The sequence below is a fragment of the Martes martes genome (assembly GCF_963455335.1).
Source record: "Martes martes genome assembly, chromosome: 15".
Taxonomy (NCBI): Eukaryota; Metazoa; Chordata; class Mammalia; order Carnivora; family Mustelidae; genus Martes; species Martes martes.
The window spans coordinates 27,728,065-27,749,127 of record NC_137903.1 but is presented as its reverse complement, the minus strand read 5'-3'; the positions used below and the strand labels follow the sequence as shown (position 1 = coordinate 27,749,127).

Sequence of the window (21,063 nt, the reverse complement as noted above, 5' to 3'; positions counted from 1 at the left end):
CAAGTAGGTAGAGAGGCAGGCAGAGATGGGGGCGGGGGTGCGGGAAGCAGGCTCCCTGCTGAGCAGAGAGCTCCATGCAGGGCTCTATCCCAGGACCCCGAGATCATGACCTGAGCCAAAGGCAGAGGCTTGAACCACTGAGCCACCCAGGCGCCCCTGAACTTTTGCTAAAAATGTGCATGTGACATGTTTGGGGAAATTATTATGAAGGTCTGAAATGAGATGAATGAGTGAAGGGATGGGCATGTGATAGAGTAAGTGCAGCGCAGTGTTAATGGCGGACTACAGGTCATGTGAAGGTAAATGGATATTCACTGTGAAATTCTTTAAACTTTTCTGTCTGAACATTTTCATAATAAAATATTTGGAGGAAATGTCTAAAAAGGATAGGCAGGTAGTGTAACTTAATAAAATAGGCTAAGGATAAGACAATAGAGAATGGTGGGGCATGGGCCACCAGGTATCATTCTCTGCGTAGAGAAGGCAGCTGCCATTCAACTCGGACTAATTGTTCCTTTGCATTGCCAGATATTCTAACTTTTAAAAAATCTCGAATGTAGAATTTTGTAATGCGAAAAATCTTTATTTTTAAAATGTCACATGGGCCAAACAAAATGCTTTTAATTTACCAACATTTTTCTGCCCCAAAGATTTTAATTTTAGAGGAAAAATTGGAGGTGTCTATTTGAGTTGTAAAGTCACCATTGTTACCACTAATGTGTGACTTTGAAGAGATCTCAGCAGTAGCGGAGACCTTCTGCCATAACCTCAGTTCCCCTGTTCTGTGGGATGTTGTACAATAATGCTTTGCCAGGGCCAGGCCGCCGTATTCATGACACTGACCCAACCAGGGCTTTGCTGTGGGGCTGGGAACAGCTGTGAGATTGGGCTGGTTGGCATCGATTTCCCTGGGCTCACTTTAGGATTATTTAATAGGGAAAGGGCAGCGAGTAGTACATGCTAGTTTGCTGCTCAGAGGTAGTTCCTGGATATAAGTCACTTAGGCTTTAACAGAAATTAGCACTAGGTGGAAATCAACAACAGAAAAGACTTCTAAGACTTCCTTATATTCCCTGTTCTGGCTACGCGGTATCCCAGTCTACCAAGGGTCCTAAGCTCTTAACAGTCTCTGTGTTAGCCTTTTTCACCATGGGCTTTCTGATCAGCTGTGCTGTCGGTTCTACCCCGGGGATGCTTCTCAAATCCTTCTCCTCCACGTCTTCACTGCCAGTATCTACTTCAAGACCTCATCCTCTCTAGCCTTGATTATTTCTCAGTGGTTGTCTCTCTGTTGCGAATTTTTCCTGGCAGCAGTTCAATCTTCATATTCCCACTACAGTTACCATTCTTAAGATACAATTCTGGTAATATCACTCCCTGGTTTAAAAGACAGTACCTCCCTGTTGCCTTCAGGATAAAGGTTAAATTCTTTATCATGAGATACATGGACCTTTATTGCTGCCAACCTATCCTACCAGCCTCTTTTCCTTCCATTTCCCATTAACTTGTAGGGTGAAATTCAGATTCTTCAGTATGGCAAATGAAGCCCTGTTCAGATTTTCATGTGTGCCCCCACCATCTGAGACAAACATGGCCAACTTCTCACCATTCCAAAAGACTTTTTTTTTCTTTTCTCCAGACCTTTGTATTATTGTTCTCTTTGCCTCTGATTTCTTCATCCCTGCATTTCATTTTATTTTATTTTTATTTTTATTTCTATTTTCATCCCTGCTTTTTAAACTGGCTAACTCCTTTATAACTCAGTAGAATAATACCCATTCTGCGAAGTGTTCCCTGTTACCCTCAGACAAAGTTAGTGACTTCTTACTCTGTATTATAATACTTCATACATATCACTCATTTTGTATTAGAGTATGATTTCTGTTGCATGTATCATTTGCATATCTCTTTCTACTACTAAACAGTAAAGTCTTATTCATTTTTTATTCCTGCATCTCCCCCTTAGGATCATGTTTGGCAGAGTATAGGCCTCAGTAAATGTTTGTTACATGAATAAATGGAAAGGCACTTTACAGTCAAGGAATGTATTACTAAGATAAATTCTTAACCTGTTCTTTGGTAATGTGAGTCAGTGTCAGATCCGGAACTTAAATCTGTGTTCTCAGATTTTCTGCCTGTTCTAACAATAGACTTGATGGACCCCTCTGTAGCCAGGGACTCAAGTGAGTTTTGGTTATGGCAAAACCCAGCATGCAGCCCCTGAACTTCCTTTGCCAGCTGAAGGAAAGTCATTCGTCAACTCCTGGCTTATTGTCTTCCCTTTCCTCTGATCCTTCTAATTTACTTCCTTCTCTTGTTCATAGAACCTGACTGTGGTCTATTGGCATCTACTAGAACTTACAGAGAGTTTATGCTATATTTTTAAGTATATATATTTTTTCCCCTTTCTGGTGTGGAAAGGAGTGTTCTTGCTAACTCTTAGAGATGAGGGAGGGGGAAGCAGTAGCAGTAATAATAATACTAGCAGCAGTCAACATGTGGCATTTAACTATATGCTGGACATTAGGTATTTTTATGTACGTTAGCTCATTTGTAACCCCATGAAGTAGGTACCATAATTGGTGTGATAATGTTATAGGTGAGGAAACTGGAACATACAGAATAACTTGTTTTAAGAACACAAAGTTTAGTAGACCTGGGATTTGAACCCACAAAGTCTTATTCCATAGTCTGTACTCTTAACCTGTACACTGTTCTGGGTTGGGGGTGCTTTCTTTAGTATTCTGTACCACAGAGGACCCTACATGTGGGGAGACATGCAGTAAGTGCTATGGTCTAACATATGACTAGCTTTGCCCGTGTAAAACTCTTGATGAAAATGTGCTGGGAAAAGAGTAACCTCTTGTTTTAATATCTCCTTTTAGGGATAAAATTTGCTGTACTGATTTATACTTTCTGAGAATTCGGTCTTCCTGTAATTTTTTGTGGCTTTTACTCTTTACCCAACTCAGATCCCAGAATTGCCTTCCTTCTTTTCACAAGGCTTACTTGACAGCCATGGATCCTTGCCCATGCCATAGCTTTCAGGCCGTACTCTTGCGGCTTATGAAACACTTGTTTATGGGCACGGAGTGATCTGGAGTTAAATAGAAAAATCCCTCTCCCTGGGACAGCAATTTACTCTACATGCCAAGTTGGCAGCAGAGTAGACCTTTGGGGGGCTGTGGTTAAGACAGGTAGCCAAGATATGAGGGAGGTTTCTAATCCAGACTCATGCTAATAAACAGAGTGGTAACCAAAGCACTTTAGTGTTTTGCATGTAGTCTAGCCAGGAGTGACCAACTCAAATCAACCAATTGGCCACATTCCTTATATGAAATTATTTGAGTTGACTAATATCAGTTTACCCTATATATGCTAAAGCAAAGTTATTTTTAGAAAGATAGTATCAGGTATTAAAAATGTTCCATGAGCCAAGTGGTATCTGGAGACTGGCCCATGAACTCTATTTTGGATACCTCTAAATTGGTAGGTAGAAACATTTAGGTGAACTGCATCTGTGACCTTAAGTAAGTCATTTAACTTTCTCGGGACTAGTTTCTCCATGTGTAACATGAAAAATCCTAGTGCTTATTGTGCTAGCTACCATGTTCTTTCCTTCGTTTGCATCTTTGTTGTAACACACTTTTTCCAAGTGTGTAAAGATGAATCAGGTCTGCTCTTTTGCTCAAGTCTGTAAAGATGAATCATCCCATTAGTGTGCTTCAGCTCTTATGTGCAGAGTTTGTAAGGAAATAACTTCAAGAAGGGCTTTCTTATTTCTATACAAGTGTCCGAGTAACTCAGCTGTGTACAGCCTTCTGACCTGAGAGGAATTCATACTTGGGATTTTTACATTATTACTAGGGCCTCATGTATTGGTCCTCAAAGTCAGGATTATCAGTGAATTGTGACACAGAGGTTTGGATACTGGAATATCTGTTTGAAGAATAACCATGGGCTTTAAAAAGATGGGCCCTTTATTCTTTCTTCTTCTCAACTTTCTAAAAAGCTGCCTGGATCTAACAACAGACAGGTCAAATGTGTATAACCTTGTATGGCACAAAAGTTGCCAAAGTAATACCTGTAAGACAATTTAATAGGCTTTTCTTAATTTAAGTGGATAAATGCATGGGGAATGGAGAAGACTGAAGGAAACATTATTTAAAGGGTTTGGGCTCGGGGCATTTAAAGGAGGCCTTAGTAGAATCCAGAATGAACACGTTTTTGATATCTAAATATTGTCAACCCTTAGTCTGATACTTGCTCTTAACTGAAGGAAAGTGTTTTCTGGTCCCAAATTATAAACGTTTACAGTCTTGCAGTTTATATGCCAGTTTACTGAGAATAAAATCTTAGTCAGTGTGACACTCCATGGAAAATTCTTTGCTTCTGCTGTATCTCTTGGCTATCTCTCCTGAAAGGCTACAACAAATCAGTGTCCAGAGCCTGTCTGATCACTGAGTACATAATCAGATATAGTTCTCACCATCTGGGAGCCAAACTGTCTATGCCAGTGGGGATGTGAGTCTTTCACCCAGGGCTGACAGTTGCTGGAGTCACCTGTCATGTTGGAGCAGAATGCTATTATGATTTTCACTTGAGTAGTAGTTCTACTATATCATGATTGGACTAGGGAGACAGGTACTTGGAAGGAGTGACTCAAACGTTGGATCAGTCAATCTTAACTACCAATATGTTAAAGCCTACTTGTAGTGATAATCTGCGGATGGTGAAGATTTCCAGATTTACTGATTCCTTTATCACATTTAATTTGCTGGCATACATTCTTGTTCTGTACCGAGGCTACCTCGTTCGAGCAGGGGGACTTTGAGCTTTGAAATGTTGGGTTTCACAGCAAACTCCTCAATCAGTCCTGCCACCCTAGTTTCAGTTTCGGTCCTCAGCCAAAGTACTTCCAGCAAAATACCTAGTGGGAGAACCAGGGGCAGGTCTTTCAAGGCATTTGCTATTTGGGCTAATGACTAGAAAAAAAAGCCTCTGAAAATTTTCTGTTAAATGTAGTCGCCTTTTAAAAAGTGGTATAATTAATGTTTTGACCATTTTAGATCTGGCAAAGAAAGGATGACTCACTGCTGTGATTTTCATGAATACCAAGGAATAAGGATGTGGCAGACCCTTCAGGGTCTGGTTTCCTATTTTCTGCCAGCTGCGTTTTCTATGGGTTCAATAACAAATTACCAGAAACATGGTGGCTTAAAACAACAGAAATTTATTATTGCACAGGCTAGATTGTATTACCTGAAGGCTAGAAGCCTGAAGCCCAGGTGTTGATAAGGCCACACTCCTTCTGTAGGCTGCAGGGGAATGTTTGTTCTTTGTCTCTTGAGCTTCTGGTGACCGTCAGCATGCCTGGACTTATGGCTGTATCAGCTCAGTCTCTGCCTCTGGGGTCACATTGCCTCCTTCTCTTTGGTCTGTTTCAAATCTCCCCCTGTCCCTCTCTCTTTCTCTCTCTCTCTCTCTTTTGTTTTTTTTTTAAGATTTTATTTATTTATTTGACAGACAGATCACAAGCAGGCAGAGAGGCAGGCAGAGAGAGAGGGGGAAGCAGGCTCCCTGCTGAGCAGAGAGCCCGATGCAGGGCTCAATCCCAGGACCCTGAGATCATGACCTGAGCTGAAAGCAGAGGCTTAATCCACTGAGCCACCCAGGTGCCCCTCTTTCTCTCTTTTTTTAAAGATTTATTTGTTTTGAGAGAGAGAGAGAGAGAGAGAGAGAGAGTGTGTGTGTGTGTGTGTGTGTGTGTGTGTGTGTGTGTGAGTGAGCAGGGGGAGGGGCAGAGGGAAAGGGAGAGAATCCTTGAGCACACTCCACGCAGGGCTCAGTACCACAACCTGAGATCACAACCTAAGCCAAGACCAAGAGTCAGACACTTAACCGGCAATACCACCCAGGCACCCCCTGTCTATCTCTTATAGTAACACTTGTCATTGGAGTCAGGGCCCACTTTGATAATTCAAGATGATCTTGTCATCTCAACATCCTTAAGTATATCTACAGAGACCCCTCTTCCAGGTAAGGTACATTCACAGGTTTCAGGGAGTAGGACATGGACATGTCTTTTGGGGGGCCGCCATTCAACACACCGCACCACTGAAAAGGAGACACATGGACAGTACAAAATGGGTGGTAGGCAGCAATGTACAACACCTTGACCTGGCCCTAGTCCATGCATGGATGTGCTGTATGATTTTGATGGAATCACCTTGGGGAGCCAGAGAGAAGTCTTGGTGATTCTAGATATCTGAGAATCAGCTGAATGAACAGAAAATGTGACTTTCTATGCATTTGGGCATTTATTCTTCCACTTAACAAATATCTAATGAGGGCCTCTTCTGTGCCAAGTGCTGCTCTGGGTGTTTGGGATACATCAGTGGACAAGTAGCCCTTGTGGAATTTATATTCTAGCTTTGGTAGGAATGACTTGAGATATTCATATAGGTGATTCAGAAATGCACTGCTTGCCTGATTAATGTTTGTGTGAAAGAAATTATGCATAAAGTTGAAATTATATAATTTGGGGGGTTATATAAATTTTGAATTATATACCTTATATGTAAATTATTATTATTATTATTATTATTATTATTGAATTATATAAATTTTGGGAGGCTGAAGGACAAAATAGTGAAATGGATGGAATGGGGATATATTACAAACGTCATCATCTCCCAACATGTTTATCAGCATGATTTGTTGAGATCAAGCAAGTGTGAGCTGAAAAGTCCAAACACACAGGTGGTATGCTGCATAAAGCCCAGCTTCTAAGTGTCATCTGGCCTGGCATCTGGAGCTGGGTTTTGTGGGGAAAAGAGTTGTTCTGGGGCGAAGGCAGGTAGCTTTAGCAGTGTTCTGAGACACGAGAGCAAGGTCAGCTCTTGGAGCCAGCGGCACTTGGTGGTGGCGACAGTTGCAGGCTATTTTGGGAATGGAGGAGGCTTTGTTTTGTAAGGCTTTCTCTGCACTCCCAGATTTAACTCTGGCACTGATCAGCCATCAGCCACTTTTGTCTTTGATATAGAGAGAGCAGTATTAGGTACAGCAGAGAGATCATAGTGCTCTTTTATCATTTTATTGGTAAAATCAAGTGTTTTTCCTTGGAGATAACTTATCACTGCCAAGGAAATGTGACATGCTGATTTTAGGAAGCTTTAAATTATTACCTGGCAATTTTTCTAATATTTCGCTGGACCAATAATTAAATAATATCTCCTTTTGTTAAGGAGCTTAGGATTACTTGTTATTTTAGTAATGTTCTGTGTGTCCTTAGGAATGAAAAACAAAAGGAAATGACATAAGCCACAGCAGAAGGAATAGGGTTAAATGGCAAAGAATATTCCCACTGATGTCATAAGTAACATCAGAAACGTCTTTACCATCCTTTGCTTATTCAAGGAAAGGAAACACTCATCTATCTGGAAGGTTCATTATGGCGCAGAGGACATCATGTTGGAGTCCGTGCCCCTGGACAAGGTTTGATAGACGGACAAATCTGCTCATCCACCGTGCTTCGTCGTGAATGAGTCAGCAGCACCAGCTGCAGATGGAGTGGGCAGAAGGGCATCTAAATTTAGTCATTATTCACTCGAGAAGGTTTTCAGTGACTATTTGTCTCTCCTTCATGTCTTTAGTCATATTCCTTCTTCTGGAGACAGAAACAAAAAGAATGGAGAATGGTCAGTCCAAGATATTTCATGAGCACAAATCTGTTGATTGTATCCGAGGATGATTCTCTTTCAGTTGAACCATGATACACACTATTTATTCACACAGCTCCTGAATTTAGGAACCTAAATTCAGGTTTAGATTCCTAAACCTAATGGGCAGAATCCTAGACACTAGAGAAGGAATTTTTTGAAGTCAGACTTAATAAACAAGCTCTAAAATCTTGATAGTTCAAAAACATTTTTTAAACCAAATTGCCTTCCTCCAGGAGGTGGGGGAGAGCAGTGGTGGGTGAAGACTTAGTACATTTTGTGCTTTTTCCTGGGGAAGTTGCTTGCTATTTGTTAAACTGGTGGCTTAAAAACAACAATGCCAGGGTTTAGCTCCTTGAATCCTCACAGAATCCTATGAGGTAGGTGGTATTCTCATGCTATAGATGGGGACAGTGAGGGCGCCTGGGTGGCTCAGTCCGTTAAGCATCTACCTTCAGCTCAGCTCAAGATCCCAGGGTCCTGGGATCGAGCCCTGCATTGGGCTCCCTGCTCAGTGGGGAGTCTGCTTCTGCCTCTCCCCCTGGCTTATGCTCTCTCTCTCTCTCTCAAATAAAGAAATAAAGTCTTTAAAAAAAAAAAAAAAAGATGAGTACACTGATCCTCAGGTTACAAACTTCACTCCAGGTTACACATACTGGCAGAGCTGGTATGCAGCCCCGGGTCTGTCTGACTTCAAAGCTGATGTTTTTAACAATATAATGTTCTTCACTTTGTGGAGGGCGTGGGGACTAATTTAACTGTTGACCTACTTTATTTTCTCTGAGATGATTCTTTGGAGACTGATGATCTGCCAAAGTACATTGCAGATTAGGCTAGCTTTTTGTTGTTGTCTTCTCAAACATCCTCACGATGTCTAAAAATACTAAAAATACTGTACAAGAATTGGAGATTCAAAGATATTATGTCACAAAACTGAAAAGGAAGAGAACTGAAATGGGGATAGGGTGAAGGAGATTAAGAAAAGGAAGGGAGAGAAGTAAGGGGGACGGAAGGAGAAGTTTTCTCCTGTTTGATACCTGGACTCACTAGGCTTATTTTAAGCCCTCTGGGATTTGGCTGCTCTCATCTTCAAGGGACAAAGAATGATCTTGAAAACCTTGGCTTCCAAAAGTCTGCTGGGTGGTGGCATGGTCATTGGAGCTAAGTTTTTAGACTGTTGAGCCAAAGAAATTTTGCAACCAAGCAGGAAGCAGTTGACCCAGCTGCTTAACACAGGTTAAGATGGCACATCTGATCTTCATGATACAGGAGTTTATTATTACGTGAGCAAAGCATTTTCTTCTCCTGAGACTTTAGTGCCTTTTTGAAAAGTATTCCCTTCCATCCTTTCACTTGAAAGTCTTTACTAACAGTTTTTAGCAAGGTACTCTGCAATGAGTTAGCCAAATCTTACCTTATGGGGCTTACATACTGGCAGACATTGAATATATCTGAAATTTTGCGAGAATAATAGCTATGAAATGTTTTATGTGATAAAGAAGTAAAGAGTAAGTGAGGAATGCTTGTAGAAATTGATAAACCTAAGAGAACATTGTAGAAGAAATTTAATTTTTGGAGCTGCTTGTTGAAAAAGAGACCAATATGAATTTTGGCAATAAGAGTCATCTGGCTTCCAAAGGTCAGGTTAGAGGAATATGTTATATTGCATCAAATCAAATCTAGGCTAATATGTTAGCTAATCCCAGTATTTGTAAAAAGAGTATCAAATGGTTTGGGAAAAATGAACAGAGATGCTTTTTGTAACCAGGGTTACCTAATTAAATTTTCATCCAAATTGAATCAGTCTTTGTTCATGCATGCCCCTGCTTCTAGGCAGGGTTGACTTGAGGTTTATCTCTGGAGGAGATAACTTAAGTTCCTTTAAGTTCTCTGAGTAAGATATGTATTACTTAAGCCCCATAGATAGATAAGCTTGGAAAGAAGAGTATTTTAATAGCCTGTACAGACAATTGTGGATACTTTTCTTAACTATTATACTAAAAGTCCAGCAAGTAGGAGTTTCTTAAATATTAGTTGCAGTGCAGAATCTGAAACCATGTCGGTGGGTTTTTCTTACTTTGTGACATCAAAATTGAGTGGTCTGACTTACACTTTTTTTTTTTTTAAGATCTTACTTATTTGACAGAGATCACAAGTAGAGAGGCAGGCAGAGAGAGGGGGGAAGCAGGCTCCCCTCTGAGCAGAGATCCCGACACGGGGCTCCATCCTAGGACCGTGGGATCATGACCCGAGCCGAAGGCAGAGGCTTAACCCACTGAATCTTTTACCCATGCATGATTATCTAATACCATGTATTTCATTAGGACTTGGAAAATAAGGGTTCATTGCGTTATGCAGATTTTCCAAATGTTAATGTATTTTCTTATATGTTTGTGAATAGTCCAAATGATCTCATCAGAAAAGTATTAGGAAACTCATGGGGGTGGTATGTTTCCCAAAATTCCAAGTTCTTTTGAATGGTCAAATTTTATCACTGGCAATAAATGCTAGTTATTTTCTTTGAAGTGACAGGCTCACCTTGTTCATTTTCAAGTCTTAAACCATAATTTGCACATCAGTTGTTCTTCTGAGTAAAAATAGCATTCCATGAAAAAGTGGCTTTTTCATCTCACAATAGATGCACAAGTGCTTCTTTCTTCCTTTCTTTCTTTCTTTCTTTCTTTCTTTCTTTCTTTCTTTCTAAAAGATTCTATTTTTTATTTGACAGAGAGAGACAAGGAAGAGGGGGAACACAAGTAGGGGGAGTGAGAGAGGGAGAAGCAAGCTTCCCACTGAGCAAGGAGCCCAATTCAGGGCTCGATTCCAGGGTCCTGGGGTCATGAACTGACCCGAAAGCAAATGCTCAATGACTGAGGCACCCAGATATCCCACAAGTGCTTTTTTCTTGGAGACAACCATCATGCTTTGGGATGCAGCAGAAGTGCTTTATGTGTATCTCCTATGTCACACAAATATTTAAAAGACTTATAGCCAAGGATTGAGATTTAATAAAATTAATAATATTTTACTACTTCACCAAGGTTATTCTTTTTTTAAAAAAGATTTTATTTATGTATTTGAGGGAGAGAGAGAGAGAGAGAAAGTGAGAGAGACAGAGAGAGAGCATGATGGGGGGGGGTGGGGCAGAGGGAGAGGTAGAAGCAGACTCCCCACTGAGCAGGGAGCCTGAAGTGGGGCTCAATCCCAGGACCCTGTGATAATGACCTGAGCCGAAGGCAGACACTTAACCAACTAAGGGACCCAGGTGGCCCCAACAAGGTCATTCTTAAATGAAACTGTTTTGTTTTAAACTGTGAGTGCGTGATAGGGAAGAATACAGTGAGTACTAGTATCCTTTGATGGTACTGCCTTGATTCATATTAAGGCACCAGCAGTTTTACCCATAATACCTTTTGTATCCTTAGTGTAAATGTCAGCACAGTGAAAAGGACAAATAATGTCTTAATATTGTTATAGAAGAATCATTTTGATCTGATAATAGCTTCTCAGCTGGAGTTTTAACTCCCACCACAAACCCCCCAAGCCCCCATGGAGGGGATTTAAAGACAAGTTTTTTTTTTAAAAAGGAGTCTTGGGGCACCTGGGTGGCTCAGTGGGTTAAAGCCTCTGCCTTCGGCTCAGGTCATGATCCCGGGTCCTGGGATCTCTGCCTACTTGTGATCTCTGTCTGTCAAGTAAATAAATAAAATCTTTAAAAAAGAAAAAAAAAAAGAGTTTCATTTGTTTCTAGGTCCTGAATTATTCCAGCTGTTTTAGAACCATCAAAGTCTTGATAATGACTGCCTTTATCAATGTGGACATTTTACCTCCTCCTTTTTGTTCTATAGATAAGTTAAGACAGCCTTTTGGTCTGCAGATCTCATTGCTATTTGCTATTGGTTCTTTTAGGTTTATGGTAGGCCAAAAGTTTCTATTCAAAGAACTCCTCTGCTTTCTCCTAATTGTTGCTGTGAGATGGGCAGCTGAGGATCCTTAACCATCCATAACGACAAGACACATGTACTCTGCCATATTGTTTGGAGCCATTCAAAAAATACATGAAAAGAAAGTACATTTCTTCACGTTGAAATGATCACCTCATCCTTCCTCACCAAAGTGGGGATTGTGTGGCAACCCTAGAATCTTAAACTACAGCTTCCTACCGAGAAAATTGCATTTGATTCTGTGTGACTGTTTTATTTTGAAATTCATAAGCAAATGAGTGGTTTCTAGCATGTCCTTTTTTATATTATGATGATGAAACAGCTCATCCATTTATAGTACTTCGGAAATCACTTCATAATTAATCCTAATAGTACTGTAAATAAAATTAAGTATCATCCTACCTATTTCACAGCTGAGTTTTTTTTAAATACTTATTTATTAGAGAGTGCGTTCATGTGCACCCATGAGTGAGAGGGAGGAAGAGAGAGAATCTCCAGCGACTCCCCACTGAGCACGGAGCCTGATGCGGGGTTTGATCTCATGACCCCAAGACTATGACCTGAGCCAAAACCAAGAGTTGGACACTCAACGAACTGAGCCACCCAGGCATCCCTACAGCTGAGATATTGAGGCACCCAGACAATTCAGGGGTTTGCATAAAATCACAAAGCTTAGAAGTCATCCTCTGGACACTTTTGTCAGCATGCAAGAAATAGAAATTAATATGCTATTACAACTGCCATATTGTCCAATACCCAGAGCGGTGTCTGGCACACAGTAGAACTCAGTAAGTACTTGTCGAGTCAATGAATGGACTTTTCTTTTCAGGCCTGTATTGATGAAAATTTGGACATGGTGAAGTTTCTGGTGGAGAACAGGGCCAATGTAAACCAGCAGGACAACGAGGGCTGGACACCCCTTCATGCAGCAGCTTCCTGTGGCTATCTCAACATAGCAGAGTGAGTCTCTGTTTGGGTTTGGATTATTTGTAGGATTAGCCTTCATTTCTCTTCTGCTCTTAAAAACATGAATTCATAAATAGTTATAATTTATATTACAAATTATAAAAGTGGGAGGTTGAATAATTTTTAAGGAATAATTAATACTGTGTTTTTATATACCTGCTAAATCCACAATTTGTTTGTTTTTTTTAAGGATTTATTTATTTTAGAGAGAGAGAAAGAAAGACAGTGTGAATCAGGGGAGGGACAGAGGGAGAGAATCTTCAGGTGGACTCCCCGCTGAGCGCAGAGCCCAACATGGGGCTCCATCTCATGACCCATGAGATCATGACCAGAACCAAAACCAGGAGTCATCTGCTTAACCAACTGACCAACCAAGTGCCCCAAATCCACAGTTTTGTAGTTGAAATTTTTTGTTTGTTTCTATTCTCCAGTAACTCATATTTGCTGAGCTATTAGGAGGTGGCTTCTGTTGCACTCTCTGGGTCACTTTTTGAGCAGCTGTAACAAATATGTGGGCAGGCCTAGAGATTTTTTCTGGACTTCTTTGTAAACTTGTTTTATTGTTTAAGGGGAAAAAAAATCAGTGCTCAGTACAAATGAAGGTGGAGAATTCCTGCATACTGATCACAATACCCATACAGTTAATAGCAGAAGAATGAGCCTAACATGGAACAAAGGAAGGGGAGGGTTTGTCATGTGTTCTCCACATTAGTGGAATGGGTATGTTTATTAAGACACATAGGTAGCTCCTGACCTCCATGACAACCAGTTGTCCCTGTTTTGGGCAAAAGAATCCTGGCCACATCATGTTTGGTATACAAGAGGTACTAAATAAATGTTGAATGAAGGAATGAAAGTTATTGTTATTTTTATATTACTTATTTATTTTAAAATTTTAATTAATTTCTTTTTTTAAGATTTCACTTACTTTGAGAGAGAGAATACACATGCAAGTAGGAAGAGGGACAGAGGCAGAGGCAAAGGGAGAGAGAGAATCTCAAGCAGGTTCCATACTGAGCATGGAGCCCGACGTGGGGCTCAGTCTCACAACGCTGAGATCAGGACCTGAGCCGAAATCAGGTGCTGGCCGCTTAACCGAGTGAACCACCCAGACACCTCTGTGTATTTCTTTTTACGTAATCTCTACGTTCAGATGGGGTTTAAACTCACAACCCAAAGATCAAGAGTCACATGTTCCACCAACTGAGCTAGCCAAGCACCCTTGAAGGTTTGTTGTTTTTTTAAGATTTATTTATTTATTCTTGAGATAGAGAGAGTGAGAGTGAGTGTGTGTGTGAGTTGGGGGAGGGACAGAGGGAGAGAATCTCAAGCAGACTCTCTGCTGAGTTGCAGCACCTTTTGGGGTAGGGGGGAGGCTTGATTTCATGACCCTGAGATCATGCCCTGAGCAGAAACTAAAAGTCAGACACTGAACCAGCTGAGCCACTCAGGCACCTCTGAAGGTTTGTTTGTTTGTTTGTTTTTAAATAGGAAAGAGGCTTAGCAGTTGAAACATCTTTAAAATGAGACAGTTGAGTATATTCTAGATAAGAGTAGATTTAGGTTGATAAGGTAAATTCACTAAATAAAATCATGATATTCTGTGATCCTTTGCAAATCAGATGCTTGTTTCAAGGCACTTTTCCATATAATTAGAGCTCTATTATATTTCTCTTATCCAGCAAACAGCAGGGAGGATTCTGTTGGCAGCTCTGTGGAGGCCTGGAAATGGCTTCCCACACAATCTGATTTGCCCAGGTTTCCTGGGGGAGAGCCTGTGTCTCAGTTTTGCTTTTGAGCCCGGGATGCTCAGTGGGAGAAGTTAAACAATGGGAGAGTCAGAGCCAGAGAAACACTAGGCAGCAGTGCTGGTGTTTGGGCTGCTTGTTCTAAAAAGTGGACGACGGGACTGGTCCCAAAGCCAACAGAAACGAACAATGCAGTTTTCTTTAGTCTCAGTTCTTCTCCCTGTTCTAATTTAGTAAAAATCAGTCATCTCTTCATCCCTTAGGCTGCCCTCTTTTCAGAGTCTCATAGGAAAGGCTCTGATTCTTACTCAGCCTTACCACTAATGCCAGCATTCTGATGTCTAAGAGTTATGGTGGCTTCCTCATAGATTTTGTTTTTTACTTTAAAAAATTTATTTAAGAAACAGTTATAGAACATTCTAGCACCTCATTTTTTATATTTTATTATTTGTTCAGGTAGCTTGTTGGTGATTTTTAAGTTACCGAATCTCATTACATTCAAGAATTCCACTTTTTTTCTGTTGGAAGGTAACAAGCAGAGCTCATGCTTGGAATTAGGATCACTTGTGTTGGCATTGTCCATGGAGTCTCTTTCTTTCCCTTCTTTTTGTGAAGCTGAGTACAGAGAATGATTGTAAATGCTTTTTTACAGTGATTTCTTTAATTCATCTCTCTGGATGAACACGATTCCTTTGGAAATAAGTTCAAAATTTAACAGTCTCCTGCCCAAATAAATATTACCTTGAGTGAAAGGAATCGGTTAAGAGTTACTATTTCCTCATATAAAGTATTACTCATTAGACATATCAAAGTCTGACCAGGAGAGTGATGATCTAGACTAGACTGTATTGTATAGATGGGGTGATGGTAGGGATGGCCTTCTTTAATTTATCTTTCATTATGCATATCACTATTAGACAGGTCTTGACCTTGTCATTATTTACTTATTTGCGATTATTTTCTGTACAATGGAAAAGAATTCCACTGTTTATGTAATTCATTTTGGTTGCTTTACCTTAGGTCCTATGAACAATGTTTTAGATAAGATTAGCCCTTGGTTATTTTTTCTTTCTTTCCTTTTTTTTTTAAAAATCTTAAGAATCTTAAGTTTTACACCCTTATGCTCTGAATCATAGGAATTCTAAATTTCAAGGAAGTGGAAACAAACAAAAGGCAAACTAGCTTTCTAGGAAAAATCTAAGGGGCACCTGGATGGCTCAGTTGGTTAAGCCTTTGCCTTTGGCTCAGGTGATGATCCTGGGGTCCTGGGATTGAGCCCTGTGTCAGGTTTAGTGCTCAGCAGGGAGTCTGCATATCCCTCTCCCTCTGGCTCCCCCAACCCTGCTCATGCTCTCTCTCACTCTCTCTCAAATAAATAAATAAAATCTTAAAAAAAATAAAAAAGAAATGCATTCTATTTCATGTTCCATTACCTTTTTGTCTCATATTTGAACTCAGTATGATATATTTTTAAAAAGAGGTTTAGAGGCTGTGATTTTTCTCATTTTAATTTGAGTTCAGGCTTATTGTTAGTTAGCTGGATGTTTTATATTTTTATTACCAATAAGTGTTTAACTTAGAAGCAACAGATTGACCCAAGGGTACAGCATTTAGTTTGACTTTATAGTTTATTGGGATGCTAATTTATTCTGAGTTTTTAAACACATTAAATTTTCTTTCTTCCTCCTTTAGATAGTAGTAAAAATATCTTATATCAGCCATGAGTTAGGAAGACACTAGAAGGGCTTTATTTTCTAAGGGCTTATTTATTGAGCTAATGGGTATTTCTGAGCCTCTGGATAACTATAAAGATTCTCAGGGGTAAAGTAAATATTACTTTATAGATTGATATTTATTCTTGCTCAGGTAAAAGTGGGAAACTAAATAGGTTTTTACTTCTTTTTTTCCTAAAAATGGTCTAGAAAGGTAGCTTTGCTTAACCATAATCTCTGATTCATGGTGAGCCAGATTGCTTTCTAGAAATGAGTCTTCTTGATCATGAGCATAAGAACATGTCAGAAAAGGGGAAAAACAGGGGCCGTTGTACAGTGCCTGATCCAGTAAGGGATGGAGTGGATGTCAGAGCAGAGTGGTTAAGATGTTTCATTTATTTTGGGTAATGTTTGTGTAGTGCCGAGATAATAGAGATGCTATCAGAATGTCATAGCAATGATAACAGTAAGGAAGATACAGTTCTTGCCCTCAACTAGCTTTCAGCCTAATTGGACAGTTGCATCAATAGTGCCTTGACAGAGGTCCAGAACTGTTGCTGGGGAGGACTGTGGGGGGGAGGGTGGAATTAAAGGAAGGAGACAGAAAATTCAGTTGGTGAGAACAAAGGCTGCATAAAGGCAAAAACATTTCAAATGGACATTGAAATACGGAATTTCTAGAAGGGAAAAGATAAGGGAGGGTGTTTCATCCAGTTGGAGGAAACTATTTGAGCTGTGGAAGAGAGCTGAGTGACAGTGGGATATTTGGGGGAACATTAAGTAGTTCAGTTTGATTAGAGTGTAGGATACAGTTCAATCCAAAAAGCATTTTTTTTAAAGATTTTATTTATTTGACACAGAGAGACACAGCTAGAGAGGGAACACAAGCAGGGAGAGTGGGAGAGGGAGAAGCAGGCTTTCGCTGAGCAGGGAGCCTGATGCAGGGCTGATCCCAGGACTCTGGGATCATGACCTCAGCCAAAGGCAGACACTTAAGGGACTGAGCCACCCAGGCGCCCCATCCCAAAAAGCATTTACTGAGTGCTTACTCTGTAGATTATTTCCATTTTGATTTTTCAGGGTTGGGGAGGTGTAATTAAATGTTTCTTTGGCCTGAAGTTGAGGAACCAGAAGAGAGAAGCTATTGAATATGTGGAAATGAAGGAGTAACTGATGAACAGAGGACTGGTACTTGATAGAATTAAGAAAGCAGATACAGGGAATTAACCTTTGAATTGAAAAAAGTCTCATCCTCTGAGACTGTGAGGGAAGGACAGGGACAGCTGAAAATTAGATGAATTGTGAATGCTTTTGCACTTTATATATGTGCAGTTAATCCAGAAATTCACATTTATTGAGGCTCTGTATACCAGGTATTAGGCACTGAGAAAGCAAAAACACGATTTCAATATAGTCTTTGTTGATTCTCTTTTGCCAGCTCTTTGAATATAGTGACAATCTTGTTTATCTTTTGAAAATCTATGATATCTGAAATGTGGTGCCTTAAACATAGTAGGGGACCAATAAATGCTCACCGACTTGTTGAAACTGATTTAAATAGTATTTCTTCCCCCCCTTTAAATACTCTGAGTATTTGGTAGAGTTCCCAGCATTACTGGGATTCTCACTGGCCAAAAGCAACTTGATCTAGTGAACAGATGAAATAGACCTGAAGATGGGAGGCTGGGGCCACTACCTTTATCATTTGCCACTTCCGTGATTTTAGGAAAATAACATGTATGAGCCTCAATTTCTTGTGCTGATGGTACTCCCCATATTGTCTACTTCTTAAAATTGCCTGACACATTATGTAATTTTGTGTGAAAGCACTTTGAAAATCAAAAAGGATCCATTTAGGATATTAAAATGATCAGACCTTTCTTCTTCAGGATTGACTGTTGTATTTTAGTATAGAATCTAACTGTTTAGAATTTAACTATTTATTTCTTAAGTAATTTAGTTTCCTCTTAGAGTGTAGAAGGTTTCATGTAGATGGCTGGTTGAAGGGAAAGTTTTGTAGAGGCATAATTTAGGCAGATTCATGCACATTTTATTTCATTACTTTTCTGTTTTCATACCCAGCACTACTTAATATACTCTAATGCGGCATTGAGAAAGTTTTTGTGAGAATTACTTCCTTACATATCTTCTGAGGGCTCTTACTGCCAATATTCAAGTGTATAAATCCTTTTGGGAATCTATGTTTGGACCTCAGAGATGGTGGGTGAGTTTTTATGGCTGCATGTCTTCCTTAAGGTATTTAGAAAATCTCTTGCTATCCAACAGCAGTGAGAGGACAGAAGTTAGGAATATGAGTGTGAAAGAAATTCTGTGTGTCGGTATTGCTCGTCATGAAATAGAGAAGCTTCCAGTCCTAACTATTGAAGGCTAATGGAGTTAGAAAATAATAATGGAACATGTTATCTGGGACCGTATTTAAGACCCCAAAACGGTGGCCTTGCTCTGCATAGAAGACGATATGCATGAGTATAAATCAATATTAGACTGACCGAGATAATGTAGATCCTGGATCTTGTCTATGCAGGTATTTCATTAACCATGGAGCCAGTGTGGGTATTGTGAATAGTGAGGGTGAAGTCCCCTCGGACCTTGCAGAAGAGCCTGCCATGAAGGATCTTCTTCTGGAGCAAGTGAAGAAGCAAGGTAACCTAAGCGATTCCAGGGGGCGAGGAGAGACTCTCAAACTTTGCTACTTAGAAAATAATCCATTTGCTGTGTAGAGTTTTTCATTATCATATTATGAGAGGATTAGATCTGTCTCCACAGCATTGGATAGCTTGACTATCAATCACCAAAATCATGTGTCCTCTTAATAACTCACACAAGAATAGGCCAGATGTCAAAAGGATGACTGGTGATTCCTTGTTTTTGCCATATCCAAGGATGTATACCCATTGAATAGTTGGGAGTGACCTGAGTATTCTTTGATAATATAAATCAGACTGATGAGGAGCATGAAGTTTATCACTGTGTGGACATGATACTGGATTTTGCTACACATTGTGAAGTCTAAAGAAAGGATGATATATAGTGTAAATTGGAGTATTGGTCAAATTCTGTTAATGACTTTGTATCTTTTCTCTTGAGAACTAAACGTGGTGCTGGTAAAAGTATTATAACCTCTGAAATGATCCTTAACCATACTGACCATGACAATTATTCTGTAGTTGTTATTTAGAAGAATAAACTCTATAAATACTTATTTTAATTTTCAGAAGAATCCATATCAGAGAATAAGTCAGGATTTTCCTGAAGTCTCTGGGTTCTTTCAATTGCAAATGGTCAGATGGCAAGGAGGACAGGTTTTTGGAAGTTTGCTAGAACCATCAAAAAACTTTGTGGACATGATTTGTGGTGATGTTTATTTAGTCTTTCTGTTAAACTAGTTTACCCGCAGTCTGCACTTTATTCCAGAAGATTAAGCTCCAGTGGCCTTTCCTGATACGATCCTTTAGAATAGGCGGGCCAAGGCTGGCTACATCCATTTGTTCACATGTTACTGGAAGCTGCGTTTGCACTACCACAGCAGAGTTGAACAGACAGAATGGCCCACAAAGCGGAAAATATTTAATATCTGGCTTTTTATGGAAAGTATGCCAGTGCCTTAAAATAATGATGTTCTAGTGTAGTAAATACTTGTTTTTACTGCCTTCCTGTGTATAATTTTTGTGCCCTTTGAATTAAAGAACTTTATACTTAGTTTACCATTCAGCCCCACTTGGCCTTATGCTAAGATAGGCATCACAATTTACAAAAACTTTTTTTCTAAACATACAGGTGTTTAAGATAGCTTTTCTTGTGTTAAAAAACTTTTCTTGTGTTAAAAAAAAAAAAATTATTTACTTGAGGGAGAGAAGGGGGAGGGCAGAGGGAGAGAATCTCAAGTAGATTCCTCACTAAGTGCAGAGCCCCAGTGGGACTTGCTCTCACCACCCATGAGATCAGGACCTGAGCCTAAATCACCAGCCAGACAACTGACTGAGCCACTCAGGTGTTCCAAGAAACCAACTTTTCTATTTTGATTTCTGACTCTTCAGTTAAGGAATATGCTGTGTTGGAAGAGGTGTTCAAATGTATGCTTAACTTTGTAGCACTGTTCTCTGTGTGGAATTCTGGTATGTTCTAAATCAGATACCTCTTTCAATTCATCAAGAAGGTATAAGTCATAAATACATATGTACCCAACTTTTGAACACCTAAATATATTAAACAAACACTGACAGATCTGAAGGGAAAAATAGATGATAATACAGTAATAGAAGGGGACTTCAGTACACCACTTGCAAAATGGATAGAAAACCAACAAGGAAACATTGGACTTGAACTATACTCTAGACCCTATGGACCTAATAGACAAATACAGAATATTCCATCAATAACAAGAGGAAAACTGGGAAATTCACAAATATGTGGATATTAAACAACCTGCTACTAAACACCCTGTGGGTCAAAGAATAAATCAAAAGAAGAATTTAAAAATATCTTGGAACACACAAAAATGGAAACACAGCATGCTAAAACTTATGGAATGCAGCAAAAGTCGTTCTTAGAAGAAAGTTTATAGTGACATGCTTACATTAGGAAAAAAGAAGTATCTCAAATAAACAACTCACCTTTACATTTCAGAGGAATAGAAAAAGGAACAAACTAAGCCCAAAATTAACAGAAGGAAGGAAATAAGAAAGATCAGAGCAGAAATAAATGAAACAGAGACCAGGAAAAAAAAAAAAAAGATCAATGAAACTAAGAGTTGTTTTTTTGAAAAAATAAATAAAATTGACAAACCTTCAGCTAGACTAAGAAGAAAAGAGAAGACTAAAATAAAACCAAATGAAAGGAGAGGCATTACAACTGATATCACAGAAATACAAAGCATGGTAAGAGACTACTGTGAACAACTATATGCCCACAAATTGGATAACCTAGACAAAATAGATAAATTCCCAGAAAT

The 21,063-nt window shown here is 39.6% G+C and overlaps 1 protein-coding gene across 7 annotated transcripts in view; it reads left to right on the top strand.

Moving 5' to 3' along the window:
* Window positions 1-21,063, top strand: part of PPP1R12B (protein phosphatase 1 regulatory subunit 12B) — a 212,752-nt gene that overhangs the window by 42,270 nt on the left and 149,419 nt on the right. For all 7 annotated transcript variants that reach the window (XR_013968008.1, XR_013968009.1, XR_013968010.1 and 4 more), the window contains exons 2-3: window positions 12,495-12,625; window positions 18,637-18,755. Coding sequence is in view for 4 of the 7 variants with exons in the window: in XM_080824314.1 (XP_080680440.1) it covers window positions 12,495-12,625; window positions 18,637-18,755 (250 nt within the window). In the remaining 3 variants the exon portion in view is untranslated. The remainder of the gene's footprint in view (window positions 1-12,494; window positions 12,626-18,636; window positions 18,756-21,063) is intronic.